At 31.1% G+C, this 19,134-nt stretch overlaps 6 protein-coding genes across 6 annotated transcripts; 3 read left to right on the top strand and 3 right to left on the bottom strand.

The window, feature by feature from the left end:
* Positions 1–152: 152 nt before the first annotated feature.
* On the bottom strand, positions 153–734 carry ABF2 (DNA-binding protein ABF2; the record flags this gene model as incomplete). The annotated part of the gene is made up of 1 exon (XM_041552786.1): positions 153–734. The coding sequence occupies one exon, from the start codon at positions 732–734 to the stop codon at positions 153–155; it is 582 nt and encodes a 193-aa protein (XP_041408720.1).
* An 895-nt stretch (positions 735–1,629) lies between these two features.
* TVP18 (Tvp18p) lies at positions 1,630–2,133 on the top strand (the record flags this gene model as incomplete). The annotated part of the gene is made up of 1 exon (XM_041552785.1): positions 1,630–2,133. The coding sequence occupies one exon, from the start codon at positions 1,630–1,632 to the stop codon at positions 2,131–2,133; it is 504 nt and encodes a 167-aa protein (XP_041408719.1).
* Positions 2,134–2,423: 290 nt separating this feature from the next.
* MOT3 (Mot3p) lies at positions 2,424–3,881 on the bottom strand (the record flags this gene model as incomplete). Its single annotated transcript, XM_041552784.1, has 1 exon — positions 2,424–3,881. The coding sequence occupies one exon, from the start codon at positions 3,879–3,881 to the stop codon at positions 2,424–2,426; it is 1,458 nt and encodes a 485-aa protein (XP_041408718.1).
* A 3,082-nt stretch (positions 3,882–6,963) lies between these two features.
* NAT4 (N-terminal L-serine N(alpha)-acetyltransferase NatD) lies at positions 6,964–7,758 on the bottom strand (the record flags this gene model as incomplete). The annotated part of the gene is made up of 1 exon (XM_041552783.1): positions 6,964–7,758. The coding sequence occupies one exon, from the start codon at positions 7,756–7,758 to the stop codon at positions 6,964–6,966; it is 795 nt and encodes a 264-aa protein (XP_041408717.1).
* Positions 7,759–15,417: 7,659 nt separating this feature from the next.
* Positions 15,418–16,536, top strand: KABA2_12S01122 (C2H2-type zinc finger protein; the record flags this gene model as incomplete). The annotated part of the gene is made up of 1 exon (XM_041552782.1): positions 15,418–16,536. The coding sequence occupies one exon, from the start codon at positions 15,418–15,420 to the stop codon at positions 16,534–16,536; it is 1,119 nt and encodes a 372-aa protein (XP_041408716.1).
* Positions 16,537–17,523: 987 nt separating this feature from the next.
* NEM1 (Nem1-Spo7 phosphatase catalytic subunit NEM1) lies at positions 17,524–18,888 on the top strand (the record flags this gene model as incomplete). The annotated part of the gene is made up of 1 exon (XM_041552781.1): positions 17,524–18,888. One exon carries the CDS (start codon positions 17,524–17,526, stop codon positions 18,886–18,888), a length of 1,365 nt encoding a protein of 454 aa, XP_041408715.1.
* Between the last annotated feature and the right edge of the window lie 246 nt (positions 18,889–19,134).

The raw sequence follows: 19,134 nt of genomic DNA, 5'->3' as shown, positions 1-19,134 counted from the left end.
ATATACTTGTATTTATTCCATCTTTTGTACATATGAATTGATTCGTTAAAAAGATCAAGATAAATTTTATTTGTGTATTTATGTGTTTTTAAGTAATTTTAGTTAAAATAGAATAGTTAAAGATAGATAATAAATCTGAGCAGTAATCTCCGTTACACCCGTTCAATTTCATCGTGCCATTCTTTCATCTTTCTAGAATATATTTCACCATAATGAGCCTTTGATTCTTCATCTAGAGCCTTCCATCTGGCAGCAGTAATCCTAGACTTCTCGCCGAAATCTAACATTGGATATTCTTCATTTAATTGAGGTCTAATGGCCATAGAGAACAATACAAAGGGACCTGCAGGTTTCTTAGGTGGCAATGTCTTTGTAAACTCATTCATCACGATCGAATGAGCTTCTAAATTTCTTGCTGCCTCGTCTTTGTATGGTTTCTTCTCTGACTCTGAAAGGGAATTCCATTGTGCAGAGATCAATTTTGTCTTTTCTGGATTTTTCATATCGGGATGACTCTTAGATAAGATTGGTCTCTTTTCTGCACAATACAACATATACGAATTCAATGGTCTCTTTGGTTTATTTTTCATTAACTCATCGATCTTAAGAAGTCTCAATTTAGTAGCTGATGGAATACTATGAGCTGATAGCAATGCGGAACCTGTAGAGAATTGTTTAAACAACAACATCGATGATGATGTTGAAGCGGACGCCAATCTGGTTAATGATAACATTGGTAAAGTAATAAAAATATAATGGCTAATTTATTCCGTCAAATTACGGTATAACTAACTCGAATATACCTCTCTTTTCTTCCTTGTGATGGGGATTAAAAGAGTTGTTTGTTTGTTTATTTATAGTAAAACCAAAAAACCCATAAAAATCCCTTTGTTTCAGATGTGTCAGACGCGTTAAAATCGAGTAAATGGGAGGGTAACCACTGACAATGGCAATGGCAATGGAATTATTGAAAGTTAAAGCAGCACATGTCTCAGGTCCCTTTGTCCTTCAAATACGTTGCATTTATATATGTTCTATAAGGTTGTCAATATGTTGTCAATATGTTGTCTTTCCATGTGTATACGTTCTGATCTCTGTGTATAAAGCGTCTCTCTTCTAACTTTGTGACACATCACGTTTTCCTCTTATGGCTGATCTGTAAACGAAAACACTTGCAAAGGGAGAGAGAGACAAGAGAGACGTTGCCTAGGAATAACCACGACACTACCTATCCATCAGCATGATCTGCCAAGCTATTGTATATATACGTTGACATGACCTTCAATCAGCTCTTCATAGAGTGAGTCCTTTACTTTAAACGGTCGTCACAGCTGGCCATCACTTGGCACGACTGCAGTTTAGCCCTTCGAAACATTTTTCGTACAGACTGCGCCCGATAAGTTCAAAAAGTTGATAATTGAAGAAGGGAATGGGAAGATGAGAGACCCACACATATCAAGAGTTGCAATTCAACATATGCAGATATATTTATATAAACGATGGTTCGAGGCAAATTGAGTCGATTTTAAAGAGACATTCAGCTACAAGAAGCTTTATTCAGATATTATTGTTACCATCATTACACACATAAACACATAGACAAAGAAAGCCCCGTTATAGATTATCAAGATGGCATTAAGTATTAAACAATTCATTAATGTGGCCGGTATGGTTAAGGACCTTAAGAGTTTCAATTTCAGTGTATACGGTAGGTGGTTCGGCTATATCAACATTATCCTATGCATAGCCCTAGGGATAGCGAACCTATTCCATGTGAATGCCGTTGTGGCATTTGGTGTCGTAGCCATTGTACAAGGTGTTGTCATTTTATTTATTGAAGTCCCATTCCTGTTGAAGATATGTCCGATGTCTGATAATTTTATTGAATTTATTAAGAAGTTTGAAACGAACGGTTGGAGATGTGTCTTTTATTTGGTGAATGCAATCATTCAATACTGTTCAATTGCTCTGATGGCTACAAGTCTTATCGTATGTGCTGTAGGATTAACTATATCTTCCATATCATACGCTGTAGCATTTTCAACAAAACAAGAATTTCAAAATACTCACATTATTAAAAATCCAACAGATGATGATTTCCCACATGAAGCTGTTGTGAGAGAAATGTTATAACACAAATAGAAAGATTGATCTTATATATTCTAGATATATAATACTACTACTACTACTATTATATAATTATATAAAGAAAATAGAAAAAAAAATTGAAACTGTAACTATTTTTTTTTTAAATGATGAATATAATATAGTGAAATAAAATAAATTTCGTATGTTGTTATTGTTTTACGTAAATAAAATATGAATATGTAATAATATGTTTGATTTGTTATTGAATATTAGCAAAAAAAAAAGAATAAAAAGGAAGATCATAAGGATATTATTATTATGAGGATGCTGGGCAATCATGCATTGTTTTGGTCTATTAATTTATTTAAGACGCGTTTAACATCCTCTTTGTTGAGTACACCTTCATTCAACAATGTTTTAATGTTGTTACTATTATTATTGTTACAATTTGGACCATTTGATTGATCCAATTTTAAACTATGAATATTGTTAATATGAGTAGTAGATGATTTCTCCCAATGGAAGATAACGTTATGATTCTTTAATTCATCTAATAAATAAGTACTATGTTTCAACTTCATATGTTGCAATAAGTTATCCTTTCTCTTATGTCTTGATAAACACCAAGGACATAAGAAGTGTCTTTCTGCAGAGTGTGACAAAAGATGTCTTTTCAACCAAGATTTCCTTTTGAAGGATTTTTCACAAAGATGACAACCATGGATATGAACCATTGAATTGGATTCATTGACACGATGGTGTAATGTATTATTATTCAAAGAAGAAGAACCCATTACAGTCGTAGAACCTTGTTGATGAGATATACTACCAATTCCACCAAGACGCATATTTTGGTTATGATGATGATGGTGATGACCTAATACATTAACAATGTTTTTACCGTTGATTGTCGTGATACTAGATCTTTGTGGATAGCTGTTTTGTCTCTGTTGTTGTTGTTGTTGCTGTTGTAATAATGGTAATTGATTCTTTACATGATAGGATGTATTTGATGGCATAGAAGTAGCAATGAATGGAACTTTGTACAATGGTTGTTGATTTTGAATAGACATTTGATATAATGGAGAGTGTTGAATATTATTAGAGTTCAAGTTAGAATTATTATTATTAGATGATGAAGATGCAGAAGAGATGGATGAAGAAGGTGAAGTACCATTCTGTGATTGTGAACGCCAATGATAAAGGAAAGGTGAAGAAGAGGATGATGAAGAAGAAGTATTGTTATTAGTAGTAGTACCATTATGGTTATAGAACGATGAAGAGTTCCCAATCACATTATTATTACTGTTTAATCTCATTGGTAATAAATTGTTGGTAGTACTGGTAGTGCTACTACCGCTTTTATCACTACTATTACTTGGACTATTATTTTGATAATTAATAGTATTGTTACTATCTTCATGAATAATAGAGTTATTTAAAATCGAAGGAATCATCCCATTATTACTACTGTTTGAAATTGAACCATTATTATTTTGATAAATTCTTGGCAACGTTTGTTGATATTGATAATGAGGAGATTGCGATTGTGGCAAGAAACGTTGTTGTAACAAAGCATCCTCATTATGACGAGGCGAAGGAATTTGTTGTTGCTGATGATGATTCATAGCATAAGAGGAATAACTATTTCTTGGAGTAGTCGTAGAAGCAGCAGTGGCAGAAATGTTATTAGTCAGAGGATGTAATAAATTTCTTTCGTATTCTTTATTTGGTTGAGCGACTGCAGTAGCAGAATTCCCAGTACCATTAGCAGTATTAGTCCAATAGTTCATTGTGAGGCAGTAAAGTAAAGTAAAAAGATTGAGTGTTTTGCTTATTTGTCAAAATAATAATAAAAAAAAAAGAGAGCAAACTTATGATTGTGTCAGCTTAGATCCCTTAAACTAATTAATATTATGTTATATTATAATTTTCAAACTCTCGGTATATATATTCGAGAGGTGATAAAAAATAATAATAATATGAATGGATCAGTTGACAATGTTTGGTTGGTGCCTATTATGTGTTAACTTTTTAATCAACGAATTACAGGAAAACAATTGAAAAAATGTGAAAAATTTCTCGAGAGAGGTTGAAACTTTCAGTGCAGTGTACTGTTTCTTGTAATATAACTGTACGTTCCTTTAGAACCGATAAATGATTTTACCAAAAAAACCAACAACGAGAGTGATGAGGATGTGTGGGTGTTGTAATAAAATTAGTAGCAGTGAAAATCCCGGGTGATGTCAGACAAATTTATTTATCTAAAACAAACAGAGGCTGTACGAGGTATTCACAGTAGAGGAAGAGATATAAATTTTAAGTTTTGTTAAAAAGCGAAAAATGCGATAGAGATGATGGTGATGCAATATATAATATAATGTGATCTGATCTCTCTTTAGTTAGAATGTTGTGAATATGTAAAGTTGTAAAATATATAAGATTAATAGAAGGAGAGAAAGAACGGAAAGTAAATAAAATGGATAAGTTAAATGGATAAATAATGATATATCCTCTTTACTTATATATTAATCGCTTATGTGTTGTAAATCTAAAATAATTGAAAAAACAACTGGATAGATAAATAAATATTCAAAACGAGAATTCTTGAGCAAGCGTTTGTCGTTGTTTTGTTATGAAAGACACAGGGGGACAGTACAAGATACTGAAAATTGTTATGTTGATACTAAAATAATACCAAAATACTAAAATAAAAATAATAAGGCAATTGCAAAAAACCCAAGAAACCCCTGTAGATTAAATATATAAATCCATTGACATAACTATAGCGTTGTTTGCACAAGAGAGATATATATGAACAACAAAAAAGCAAAAATAAAATAAAAAGCAAAGCATAGGAATAGCCGACTCTCGAATAACTAAATTATTGTGTACATTTGACTGTTATTAGGTAATACATAATATAAAATATATACTCTTGTTCCTTGTGTATGACATATTTGTAGATGAGAAAGAGAGAAGTTGTCTTTTTTTTTTTAAAATGAACCCCTAGGTATAATAGGAAACACGCAAGAATAAGAAGAATACTTGTAGTAAAACTAAGCCTTAAGGTATAATAAAGATAAGGAAAATGTATGTATGTATATATGATCTATTATAATACCTTGAATGAGAGTGGGAAAAGGGTTGTTAGCCTACTATTATGATTTTCGTATCTACCCCCACAATTTCTTATTGAAAGAACAGAGAGAGAGAGACAGAAAAAAAATGATGTACATAAGATGAGATGGGCCAATGAATGAGGCAAATGAAACCTATCTTGTCCTGTTACATGTCGTTTTCCTTTGCTTTGCTTCTGTTTGTTACTCCTTCTCGAGGGGTGCATGAAACAATCTATTTAAATTTGTAAGATTTTAGAGGAAAATTGTTGAGAAAAGGATGTAATGATGACTATATCAATTACTTTCCAGGAGGTTTGCAAATAAGAATAGTCATCGCCCGCTCCAAATTAGGTGAATTGCATACCGAGTCCAGACATTTACGGTTAATTATTATTAATAATTCATTAATAATGAGCTAATGAACTAGTTAATGTGGCGTTAATTCAATAAAACCACGACATTTTAATTTTGGAACGCCTGTCCTCTATAAATAAAATAAAACTGATTGATCGATTGGCCGCAATTATCGGGATGACAGTCCTATCTCTAAGATGATCCCGCACACAACACACCAATTGCTGTTCCAAAGATTTTCTATTCTGTTTTTTCTTCGTGCATTCCCATAGAGAAATAGATTGACAATGCGCCATGCCATGTGAAAGACAGAGCGAGCAAGAAAACTGGTATCGCCCAATTTGTTTTTTTATATCCTTTCAACAGTTATGGAGGTGTAGTCCAGGGGGAATAAGGAAAACTTGTGCGCATTCGCGGCTTTTGAGTTGAGTCCAATATATCAATCTGTGAAAGATATTTTACGTCACCCACTTCTTGTTTTCTACTCTATTATTCTCTCTTTCTCTCACTTGATTTCTGGTACCAAGACCAAGGGCTGACGTAACTGTTACGGATCCGTTTACAGTTCCGCATATTCTTGTGGTAGAAGTGTGTGGGTGCAGGGTGTTTACGGGTATTTTTCATATGTTTATACATGTAGATACATTCAAGGGTTCTTTCCAAGGGTTCTTTCTCTTACGTGGGTGTACGGCTATAGACATCGATATCGATATTTAGAAACTTGCGTTCACACGTATGTCATCTACGGTTCTACACAGTTTGTTCATGATAAACCAGCGGGAGAATTCATCATTTTGTAGTGAAACGGCGGCAAATTGCGGTTTAACGGACTACTTTGACCGATAGGAACCAATCAAAGGGCCTCATTTTTTGCTTGTTTATACAATTGGAACAAACCAATCAAATGCAATTTCAGCTATCTGCTCTCGAGGGTTCCCTCTCCCTCTCCCTCTCCCTCATGCAGGGAACCCATCAGTGACACCGACAATTGAAAACTATATCTTAACAGCGATAATACCTCCTCTTTCTTATTGCTGCTTGCTTGAAAGGAAATTAAGTAATGCAGTAACAGCTTGTTTGTCTTTTTCTCTTTTATTGGGGTGACGCGGAGACACAGTACCTTATTATTGTTACTAACGATACCCTTAACTTATGATTATTTTATGTATTTGAGACATTCATAGCTTCAAATATACGTTCAACGATGACTATTTTCATTTTTACTTATTTAATATATATATGGTTATGATATATACCCTATTATAAAGTTTTGTATTCTCAACTCGGTGTCATTATCGCCCGTTTGGGACGGTTTCTATCCATTTTAGATCGAAATCTCTTACATAAAGTCCCTTTTCCTTTTCCCCCAGAGACAATCATCAATTTTTTTTATTATCGTTTATCGTTTATCGTTTATCGGTAAATAGTATAAATAATATATTGGCCTAATTACTCTCTTCATCGAATTTAACGATTTATTATTCTCTATCCCTACGCTGTTCTTACTACCTCTAGTAATTCGCTTATGTATTATCTTAACAGTGTCTTGCGGTGACCATGGCGTTAATCTCATTCCAAGCGATTCATAAAATTTAATGGCTCCAAGATTATCACTAAAAACTGTTAATTCTATTCCAATAAAGGTTGCATTATTGGAAGATATCTCTTTACTACAATTCATTAAGTAACACTTCAACAATTTATTACCAATCCCTTGATTTCTTACTCGTGATAATAACTGAATTTCATATAAGTATATTACACAACATGGCTTATCTTCATCATACTCATCTTCATTAGTTAACATGAACGACATGAATAATAACGGCTCACCTCCAAGCTTATAACTCACATGGATCAACCCAGGCGTCTTCATCTCGTCAAGCTTGTTATCCTTCCATGGCTTATGATTTTCATATATGATTTTGGATATCTTACTATATTTTTCACCTAAAGTATTGTCTAATATCGATAATAATGCTAATAACTTATCTTGATGGACTCGATTGGTCTCATCATACTCAGTAACATTAGTGATGCTATTAATAAACGCTGGGGAATCGGTGGGCTTCATATATAATACATCACGCTCTAAATATTCAATTTCATTATCACTACCTGTAGTTGGCACTCTTGTGGGAAAATTATTTAACGTAATTTGTAAAAAATCATTAAAGACTTCGGATTCATTCATTATCGGTTACTATATATCCATATATCCCTCTTTCTTCCTAATCAGTACTCATGTATTTCGTTGCATATAGTGTGAGTTATATTGTTATTAGGTATGTATGTATCGAATTTGTCTTCTTCCCTTTCTCGCCTTTTTCTTTCTTTCTTTTATTACGCGTGTTTCAATTAACGCGTTTAATGTCACTGGATTTTGGACACCCTTTATGAAACTGGCTGGATATGCAAAAGGTTGATCGTTTATTTTTCAATCAGGTATAGTTATATGTTATATGTCATATGCCATCGGAATGTACGTTTTTACCGCTTAAGGAAATTTAAAAGAACGACGTATACTCCACTAAGAATGACACAATTTCTTAGAGCATCTTTTCCTGGATAGACACCACATACAAGAATGTTAATCTTCTTCTTCTTTTGAAGTTGAAATACTTTTGCGATTCTTCGATCGACTCGGTATGGTTTTGCGATTCTTGGAAATAGTGAAAACAATATCAACATTCTATTCCATTGTTCGTTTGTTTATTTGTTTGTTTTACAGAACAATAGACTGGCTCCAAGATAACTGATAACGAACAACACCAAAACTCGATTCCCATTGGAAATTTTCTACATTCGTGAAATCCGTTCAGGAACAATCAGTTTCAATTGGATATTGTTTCCCTATCTCTATCATATTCTTTTTGAGTCCTGATGGATTATGTAACATATGTTCTTTTTGTTCTTTCTCGCCCTATCCCACGCTAGACATCCATCCCACGATATCTATTGTCTTATTATATTATGAACTTTTATTTTTATTGTTCTATTGTACTATTGTATATCTATACTAAGAACTTAAAGTAATATCCTAGATGAAGTTTATTCTGGGTTTATGTTGTTTTGCTGAAAACTTTATTATAATGGAGACAAAAAAGAATTAAAAAACACAAGATTATAATTTTAAAGTTTAAACTGATGACATCTTTAGAGTTTGTTTTTGTAATGTTCAATTGATTTAACAAACCGTTTGCCTTCGTTATTGCCTTTACAAGAAAGTCCTTTGTCCTATTAACTTCCTTTTTTTTTAATTTGACATTTTTGCAACCGATAAACTTCCTTAACATTTGTAACTCTGCAAAAGGACTACCCCTCTGACACTCTTTTATTTTGGGATTTTGTTGAGATGAGACTCCCTTAACTATTTCCTTTTTAATAACAAATATTGCACTTTTCAATAATAAATAATTTTAATATACTCTACAGATAAATAGAGATGGCCATCAATTCCAACAAGAAGAAGGTAATATACTTTGTTATGGGTATCCCAATACTTCAACCTACTTTTGAACTTGGTTTAAATTAAGGGGGGCAATAATCAGATTACTCAAGAATGCGATAAATATACATATCCGAGACTATCGATCTTGGAAAGAGAGAAAAAAAAGAGTGGGAGGTTATCACTTAAGACAATAGAAATTAAATTTGTCCAATAGATACAATGTACCTAAACTTAGTAAATATGAATAAAAACTAACAAATTAACACGACCGGGTTAAAAATATTAATGTCATTGTGAGTACGGTTAACCTGTTCTGTTTTTCCATTGTAATTTTTTGTGTTAAATTGGGTTCAAAGTTAATTATTATGAACATTATATTCAAGTAACAGAAAGTCAAAATTTACAAGATTATTATTGTTTTTATTTCTCTGCCAATAGTTGATAAACTTGAACTAAAAAATAATAATAAACAATGAAGACACCATCGAGACAATTCCATTGGGATAATAATACACAAGTTATGTCAAGTTAGACAAGACTTTGAACGGATTTTTATTAGAATCGAGCCCCCTTTTTGTCAGCAAAAAAAAACTTAAATTGCATCATGAATTGGTAAGAAAGTTTAATATTGATGTCATTTTCATTTTCTTTTATATATTTCTTTCTATAATGGTAACAAAAAAACATCTCACTTGTAATAAGATGTTTTCAAAATTACATCTATTCTTAGAACAAAGACCAATAGTTAATAATGTAAATTAAGCTATTAATTTTACAATTTGCATCATAACTAAATTTTGTTTTCTCATTGCTAAGATGGTAATTGTGTGTGTTTTAAGTAAATCTTTTTCCATATTTTTTCTATAGATAGATATCATGATTAACTGCGCACCATACAATAATAAATAAAAATAAGGTATTAAGGACGAGTACAGTAATCTAAATTTGAACATCATTGATTTTTTTTTACCTAATCAGATCTTCATCTTTGCATGACGAAGTAATCAGTCACTAAAGCAACGGGTTCTTTTCAAATTATGATTTTCGTTTTTTCGCATTTATTCTTGCCTTACACTTTTTTTACTTAAGAGAGAAATAATAGACCTCCTTTATGAGATGTGGGGGTAGAGAGAGAAAAGGTAGAAGGACCATGAAATATTGTCGGTGTAACAATATATTGTCTCTAAAACGAGAATGTGACGTAAAATGTATACATAATGACAAAATACAGCAAAACAATCATGTTAAGACAAAGGGCGAGGTTTTAAAGGAATGAAAACTAATCATATGAAGAATAATCCAAGTATATCCCTTTGAAAAAAATTAAGGGAAAGTCATCATCGCCACAAATATACGAACTCGAGTTAATTTAATAAGAGATCACAAACAGTCGGGAAAATAAAATAAAATTCTTGAGAGAATAATGAAGAATGGGATATCTCTTATTTCTTAATTAATTTTTAAATTTATGAAAATGAAACTAAAATGTTTAACAAAAAATATAAACACGTTTTTATGCAAAAATATGCACGATATTTATTTCATGTTTCCAAAAAAAGATGAGTAATGTAATGGATAATCAAATTAATCATGATAAGATATGGAATAGTCTAGAACCTTTTTGGTTCCGAAGGCATGTGGTTATTTATCTCAATTTTTTGTTTTATTGTTTTCCAGTCACTTCTTTTTTGACCCAGTAATGCTTAACAATATATACATACTTTCTTTCACCAGAATATATCGGAAATATCGTTTTCTATTTGTGTATTTGTTTCGAGTATAGTTAAAAGAAAGTGGGATATACGCTGTTTAGAACCAACCAAAGTTGAATATATAATAGAGACAGAGAGAATGTAGTTATAATATGATATAATCGTTTACTATGTTTTAAAGAAAGAAAGAAAATGATCATATGAAATCTATATTGTTTATGGAGATACATCTCTATTCGTGTCTGTTTGTGTTTTTTATTTTAAATATTCAAATATTAATATTGATGTTATTACCAAGACTGTTCTCCCTACTTGTATTATTCTGAAAGGTATCGTTTCTCTCAANAAAAAAAAAAAAAAAAAAAAAGAAGAATATTAAATTCATTTCTTTACCCTTCATTCCTTTCTTCAAGAATGTGTATATCATGATTTACTATAGAGGAATTCTTATTATTCATTTTCTTTTGTTTAAATTATTTATCTTCCTAGATATTGAACATTATTACCTTTAAATTGCTAGAGAAATAATTTATTTGAATTGATAAAACTTTTTTAAACCTTGGAACGTTCCTATTAAAAATAAAAAATAAAACAGCGCTTCTCACTATCAACAAAAAACTTGTGATGATACGATTTGTTTGTTTATAAAGTTTTAAAATTAACTTTAAAACTTTAACCTCTAAAACGAAAACCAAATAGTATTGTTCATATTGTTATTACCAGCTGACCAAAAAAAACTTTAATTTCTTTATTTTTCCATAATTCACAATTTGTCATTTAGTATTGCATGATTGTAATAAAGTTCGTCTTGTGACTATTCTATCAGTTGTTCTTTCGAAGAAAAAAGATAATTCGTTTTCCTAGTTTCTTACTATGGGTTTATCTTCGCTCGGTAGATTAACTTTTCCTGTTCTCGTGGATGAAAAAGATGTATTGTCACTCCAACTCTGCCCTCCCCCATTAACGGATAAGCATGGACGGGGCGAGATTTGAAAATGTCGCCCTCCGTAGTTAAAACCCTTATTTAGTAACATTTACAGTTTCTATAGAAGCTATGTTTGGGCTAAAAGCTGTTCACGTAACAAACAGATAATGGCAGGTTATCTTAAGAGTATTAAGCTCTATGAGTGATATACAAGTATCGACAGTTTAGTAGCTTCTTTGCAAATGCCTCTTTAGCTAAATTAGGTCTTTGGAGGGTCAATAAAATCTCTAACAATTCTAATAACCCTTTTTTAGTCCCTCAAATTGCCCCGAATGGCCCATTTTCGCCCCATACATGCCTATTCGCAGAGAACGTAACGGACGAAAGGAAAGAACATGTTTGGGGGGCAGCGGGATAATACAATATGGAGAATACAAAAATGATGCACGAAAGAAAAACAAAATTCATCAATATATCTATAAAATAGAAACGTGATCTACGTACTGTTCTCTGTGACTAAAGGAGAAAGAACAATATATCTCTACATTGATGCTCTGGAAAACTGCCTGTACAAAAAATAGACCAAGGTTTCTTTCAAAGAAATAGATTTTCCTCGGGAAATATGGAGAAACATAAGTGGAGAAATGTTTTTTTTGAATTGGCCTGCCTATTTTTCTGCAATATAGGTTATCAGTATATGATATACGCAAGTATCCAGTCTTTTGTAGTGGATATTTTCTCTTCTCTGTCTGCCTATTCCAGAGGAAGAAAATTAAGTAGACACTCAAGAAAGGTATACCACAAGAATGTTACAAGAAAATAATGTCTTTACAATAACAATACAAAAAACCCCAACCAAAAAATAAAATAAATAATAAAAGGAACAAGAATTATTCAAAACTTTAATATAATCTCCCTTAAAAAAATACATTTCTAGTACTTTTTCTCTACGTATTATGTAATTATAATATTTTGTTCTTTTAAAGTATGCTTCTGCATCCTTTTTTCTTGCAACCCCCACGTCCCCACTAGGAACTGCAGTAGCTCTCTTCTAAAAAATTTATTCTTTCCTCTGGGACTTTTTGTTTCGGCTTTGTCTTTGTCTTTTCACAGAACAAAAAAAATCAAAATCAAATAACTTAATCAAAAATTCAACCTAAGTGACGTATGCAGAATAATAATATACAAAGGATAAGCAGGATTGTACAGCATATTGAATATCATGAACAAAAAATAGATTAGGATCAGCATACTGCCGGGTATTCTTCCAGGGTTATTGTTTTAAACTTTATTTTTAAGGTTTTTTAACAATCTACATGTAGAATAATAACGACGATTATGATGACGATAAACCTTAAATTATTCGCTTTTCTTATGCGTAATTTTTCGCATTCTAATGAATAATTATATCTTTCTTGACAAAGCAATTAAACATCAATATTGTTTTTGTTCGTTTTTCAATTCAAAATTCAATCGAATTAAGTTTATGCAAAGAACAGATCAAAAGAAACGAAGAAGGGAATATCGAATAAAAAAATTAACTCTATTATTAAAGATGATAAAATTTCCTTATTTTTTATTCCCCCCTCCCTTATTCAATAATGGTATCTAGCAGGTGTATTGGAGCAGTGATCACTTTCTACCTATTTATTTATTTTGTTTCTTTCAAATTGCCTTGGGAAAAAAAGTTCAAATATTCAATTTTTCCAATATTTGTCTTTTTAAATTTTATTCGTTTTGTCAACAATTGATTAAATAGATTATAACAACCAGAATATGAATATAAAACTCCTTCTTCATGTTGAAAATCTCTCCCATCTCAATTTAACATTCTACGCAACTCAATTTATGTTTATAGTATTATATTTGGACTATTATTATGGTGATTGCTTCCAATTGCCCATTGTTAAGTTTTTATTCTAATAATTTTTCAAAAGGACAAAGAGAGAAAGAAGAAAAAACACCGATGATTGTATTCTAATCTTTTATGATGGAATGTAATTATTTTGTTTACCTTTAAATTTCTATGGTTGTTGTTTATTTTTTGTCCCTGTTCTAAATGAGTCTTTCAGACCTAAATTTGTTTCAATATTATTCTTCTCCGTTTCTATTCTCTAGATTATTTATAAAATACCTTATTATTTTTGTTCCCAGTTTGTTTGATAACCACATAATGTTGCTGAAGGTCTATTTACTCTCTTTTTCTCTTCCTCTTGCGTTCACTGATAAACATGGACTCAACCATTTATCTATGCATTATCTTGGTCTTGGTAATCCTAAACCTTAATTTCAAACACAGTTATATTTGTTTTAAAAGAAGAAGAAAAAGAACATTTAATCTTCGTCGCCTTTCAAACTTAATTAATCATATATAAGGTGATAAAAAGTCACCCTAAATAATAATTCTAAATCCTTAAACCTTCTTTTCTTTTCTAATACTTTAATTATTCCATAATCTTAATTTATTTTGAATTTTTTTTTTTTGCTTTCTAGTAATTTTATATTTTTTTCCCTCATATCCTTTTAGTTTTCTTTGCATATTATTATAATTTAACTATCCACTGCTACATATTATTTAGCACCCTGACTAAATATTGGTCGAATTAAGAGAATAATCGTTGTAAATAAATATATATATATAACAAAGGTATACAAGGTAGAAAAAAAGTGTTCTAAAAATTTATTATACGTCCGTTATCTGATTATTAATTAATATCTTTAACGATCTCAGACTATTTATTTTTATTATTAACGGTGTGTTTATCTAAATCTTTCATTTTTATTTGATTATCTTTAATAATTAATATTAACATTACTATTATTATTATTGTTTTTCACTCTATTTGGAGTATTGAAGTTACCAATACATTTTAACAACTACTATATTTTAAAGAAATTAAAAGATTCATATTATATTGTGTCCAGTAGTCTGTGTTTCAAATATTTCGACAGTACCATAATATTGTGTTGATTGAAATTATAAACTACCAAGAAAAATATACTTTTAAAATTATCTTGTCTCTCTTTTTTTTTGCCCCATTGTTATTAAAATTAAAGGTATAAAGAGGCAACCTAAATTACACAGAGATCCGCTACCAAATCCAATTATTACTTCTTATAGGAACTCGGTTACATCACCGATATTATTTTATTGAAATTATAAATCAGTTAAATTTTCATCTATTTGTTCATTCCTTTTATTTTTTACAAAATTACTATTATTACTGTATTATTATACATACATCACAAAGACTTAACACTATTATGTCACCAATCCCAGTGGAAACAAATACCGATTTGAAGAAATATTCAGTTAATTATGTTGTTAATCAATGTGGCTCTGGAGGATCCACTTCAGAGACTTCAAAATCTAGTAGTACTACAACATCAACTACTTCACCAAAATTAATAAATATTCTAAATTCAAATGGAGAGGGAAATACAGCTAAGAAATTAATTACAAAGACTTTACTTTTCCCACGCCCAACTGATTTAATAGATAAATCAAATTCAACAATTGTCCTGGGGAAACCAAGTAATGAAAGATCATATATTTTAACAAACAATATTACTGACTCAAAAATTCCTTCAATACCAAAAAATTTAATTATTCATACTTCAACAGAAAATTCTGAATCTGGTAGTAATACTTCGTCAGTTTTAAATAAATCAGAGGAATTAAATGTCCAACCTATTTCTATACCACAAGTTGCCTTAGATAACCAGAAGTTGAAACCTTTACAGATACCTGTGAGTAGACATACAATGGATCACGGTAGATCTATCGTAAATTCAAAATCGTATGAATCAATACATAGCATGCATTCTGCAAGAAGGGAATTGAATAATAATTTATTTTCAACAAGTACACCATCATCTTTGCCATCAATAGGTAGAACTAATTCCGTCTTTGTTAATCCTGTTAGAAATGACGAAAATTATTATTATCCAATTACAAAAATTCAGTTACCACCTGCAGGAGATGCAAATGAAGGTTACTATATAAAGGCTGTGGGATATCAACCATCTCATGATTTTGGTTATAACAGTATGTCAGGTACAAGGTATAACAGTATAGATTCCAATAGTAGTGACTTTGAAATAGGGAATAGGTTGAGACAACTAGGAAAAATACAGGAACCACAAGAAGATCCTCGCCAACAATATATAAATGTTCCTTATAGAGTAGGGGATATGGCAACTCAAAGCTCTTACCCAAGTAGTTACCCAGGTGGAAAATATCAAAGAAGTACCACAAATGGTTATATATCAGGACCAACAGCCTCGGTATATCGTCCTAATTCAAATATATCTATTCCTGTTCCACATATGTACCCTGAGGCGGTCACAAATAATTCTAATACTGGACCAGCGTATGACAAAATTATTAGAAGTATTAATAATGAATATACCCCCAATAATTCTCAATATCCCCAACCAATATATCAATTTAACCCTACAATCACTAACCCTCAACAACAACAACAACAACAACAACAACAACAACTTGTACAGTACCCAGTTCAAGAACATTATCACTATCAGTTGGGAACTGATAATCAGGATGTCCCTCATTATGGGAAAATTCCAAGCCATTTCCATAAAAAGAAAATAAATCAATGTAATATCTGTGGTAAAATATTAACAAGACCTAGTTCTTTACATTCTCACATGTTCGTACACACTGGTGATAGACCCTATATATGTAAATGGCCTAACTGTGGCAAAACATTCAATGTAAAAAGTAATATGAACAGGCATTACAAATTACACTTGAAGAGACAAGTTATAGACGACAAACTTGGAATCAAAAGAAATGAAGGGGATAAATTAATAACTGAAAATAAACCATATATTCTTTCGCACAATGAGGTAGGACGCTAAATAGACTGGAGCTGTTTTTATTACTCTTTCCTAATGTATTATAATATCTCTTACATTTTCCCTAGTTGGAAAATGAGAGGCAATTGACCCCCCACCCAACCACCAGATACCTATTTTCACTAAAAGAACGTAATTTTACTTATATATATATGCTATTACAGTGATATAAATAACAAAGTCCTGCGACTAATATGCTTTTTATGATTTTATGATTGTGATGTTCTTTAATAATATCTATAGTGGCCATAAGTCGCAATGAAAGAGAACAGTAAGAAAAATTAAAACATAACTTTAAATAGATTCGATATTTTTAAGATGATGAAAAGAAATTATTAGATGTTGAAACTAACTTCTCTAAAGTAGACTAAATCTAATAAGATAAGTTTCTGCTTAATAATCATTACTTACATTAATAAGATTTATATATAAACGATAAATATTTCTACTTTATATGCTATACTCTTTTTTGATTAATGTTTAAGATATAAAAATTGTAGAGAATCTGAGATGGAGGTTTTATCTTTGTTAGTTTCTGCAAGTTTTGAGCGTTTTAATTTGGACATGTCTGAAATATGATAATCCATCATTCTATTTTAATTATACATTATTTACAGATTGTAGGGCATTCAAGGTTCTGTACATATTACATTTATAACTTTACATATTTTCAACAGAAAATTAACCAATTACTACTATTTTTTATTTAACGGCACTCAACCTAATTGTCGTTTAAATCAAATGAGAGAAAAACAAAAACATAACGTAACGCGAGTAATACAATAAGGCGATACAACCCATTCTTTTCTTTCACAAGCACGTTTTCCATAGAATAAGCAATATAGAGCTAAAACCATTAAGGATATATTCTCCATTTTCTCTAAACCTATTGAACATTAGAGAATAAGTATACACATGTGTCATTAGATCGCTAAACTTTAAATAATATCTTTTTGTTGTTGTTAAATATTAGGGTACATAGATGAACGAATGAACGCATTATCATATATATCAGGGCATTTAACCCCAACTGGTCTGGTACCCCCAACCAATCCTCCTCTAAAAGAGAAAAATCATAGCATTACAACACCAACAGCCATAAAATCGGATACTAATATTCAAGAACAGATACCGTCTAAAATTACTACTTTAGACCAAGATAACCAACATGCATTAGAAGACATTACCACCAGACATACATATAATAAAAACAAAGAAAATTGTCAGAAGAAAATTGAAAACGAATCGATAGATGAATCGAAGCAAAAAATCAAAGGCATATCACTAATGAAATGTTTAATAAACTCGCAAATGATTCAATTCATTTGGATGCTAATAACATTCCTACCTACTTATCTAATTGTAAAGCCCTTACTTCTTCTGTGGGTTTTTGTTTCATTACCATTAACGTTAATAGAACATGGGATCAAACTACGAAATCGTCCTATCATGAAACTTACTACTATAGCATCTGAAAATAAAGTTCTAGAGCCCATAGCAGAAGAAGATTTGGCTAGTGGTGATGAATTTATATTTCAACGAGACACAATTAAGGGAACATTCATTAAATCAAATAGTAAACAGAGTAGTACAACTTCTAGCAAACTTCGGTATAGTACGCCCAATAGACATGAGAGGTCGGAGTTATTATCTGATACTACTAGTATAACTAGTAACGTTATGTTTGGATCAAAAAAAATGGGACGATTTCTATTCCCTAAAAAATTAATCCCCAAATCAATTAAATATAGCGGTCACAAGAAAACACTAGTAATCGATCTGGATGAAACACTAATTCATTCTGTCTCACGAGGAACAACTCATGTTAATTCGTCGCAAGGTCATATTATTGAAGTGAAATTTTCAATATCTGGTATATCCACCCTTTATTTTGTGCATAAGAGGCCGTATTGCGATCTCTTCCTAACCAAAGTAAGTGAATGGTACAATATTGTAATTTTCACAGCATCTATGAAAGAGTATGCAGATCCTGTTATTGATTGGTTAGAAACATCATTATCAGGGTCTTTTTCAAAAAGATTATACAGAAATGATTGCACTTTGAGAGATGGTGTTGGATATATTAAGGATTTGAGTATTTTAACCAAGATGCACCATTCGTCGAAATCATTCAGTCAGGAAGTGGGACTTAGCGAGATAATCATTATTGATAACAGTCCTGTCAGTTATGCAATGAATGTTGATAACGCAATTCAAGTCGAAGGTTGGATCAATGATCAATCTGATACAGATTTATTGAATTTAATTCCGTTATTGGAGTCCTTACGATACACAACAGATGTTCGAAATATTCTCTCATTGAAAAATGGGGAAAAATCGTTCAGGTCAAGCTAAATTATATTTTTGTACATATTACATGGACAGAGATCGATGGCATAACTCATCACAACATTAAGCTGTCCACTTTTTATTGTCACATCACATATAATATAATATTTATCAGTGCTCGAGAAAGAATACACCTATATGATTTATAAGATGATTATAAAATGATAGTAAAAGTAATGACTTTTTTTCTTTTCTTTATAGTGATATAATGCCAATATACAAGTACTACTATAAATATGCCGGGAATAATAA

The sequence above is a fragment of the Maudiozyma barnettii genome, assembly GCF_903064755.1.
Source record: "Maudiozyma barnettii strain CLIB 1767 genome assembly, contig: KABA2_12, whole genome shotgun sequence".
Lineage (NCBI taxonomy): Eukaryota > Fungi > Ascomycota > Saccharomycetes > Saccharomycetales > Saccharomycetaceae > Maudiozyma > Maudiozyma barnettii.
Note: the sequence above shows the minus strand (reverse complement) of the source record. Positions and strands in the feature narration are given on the sequence as shown.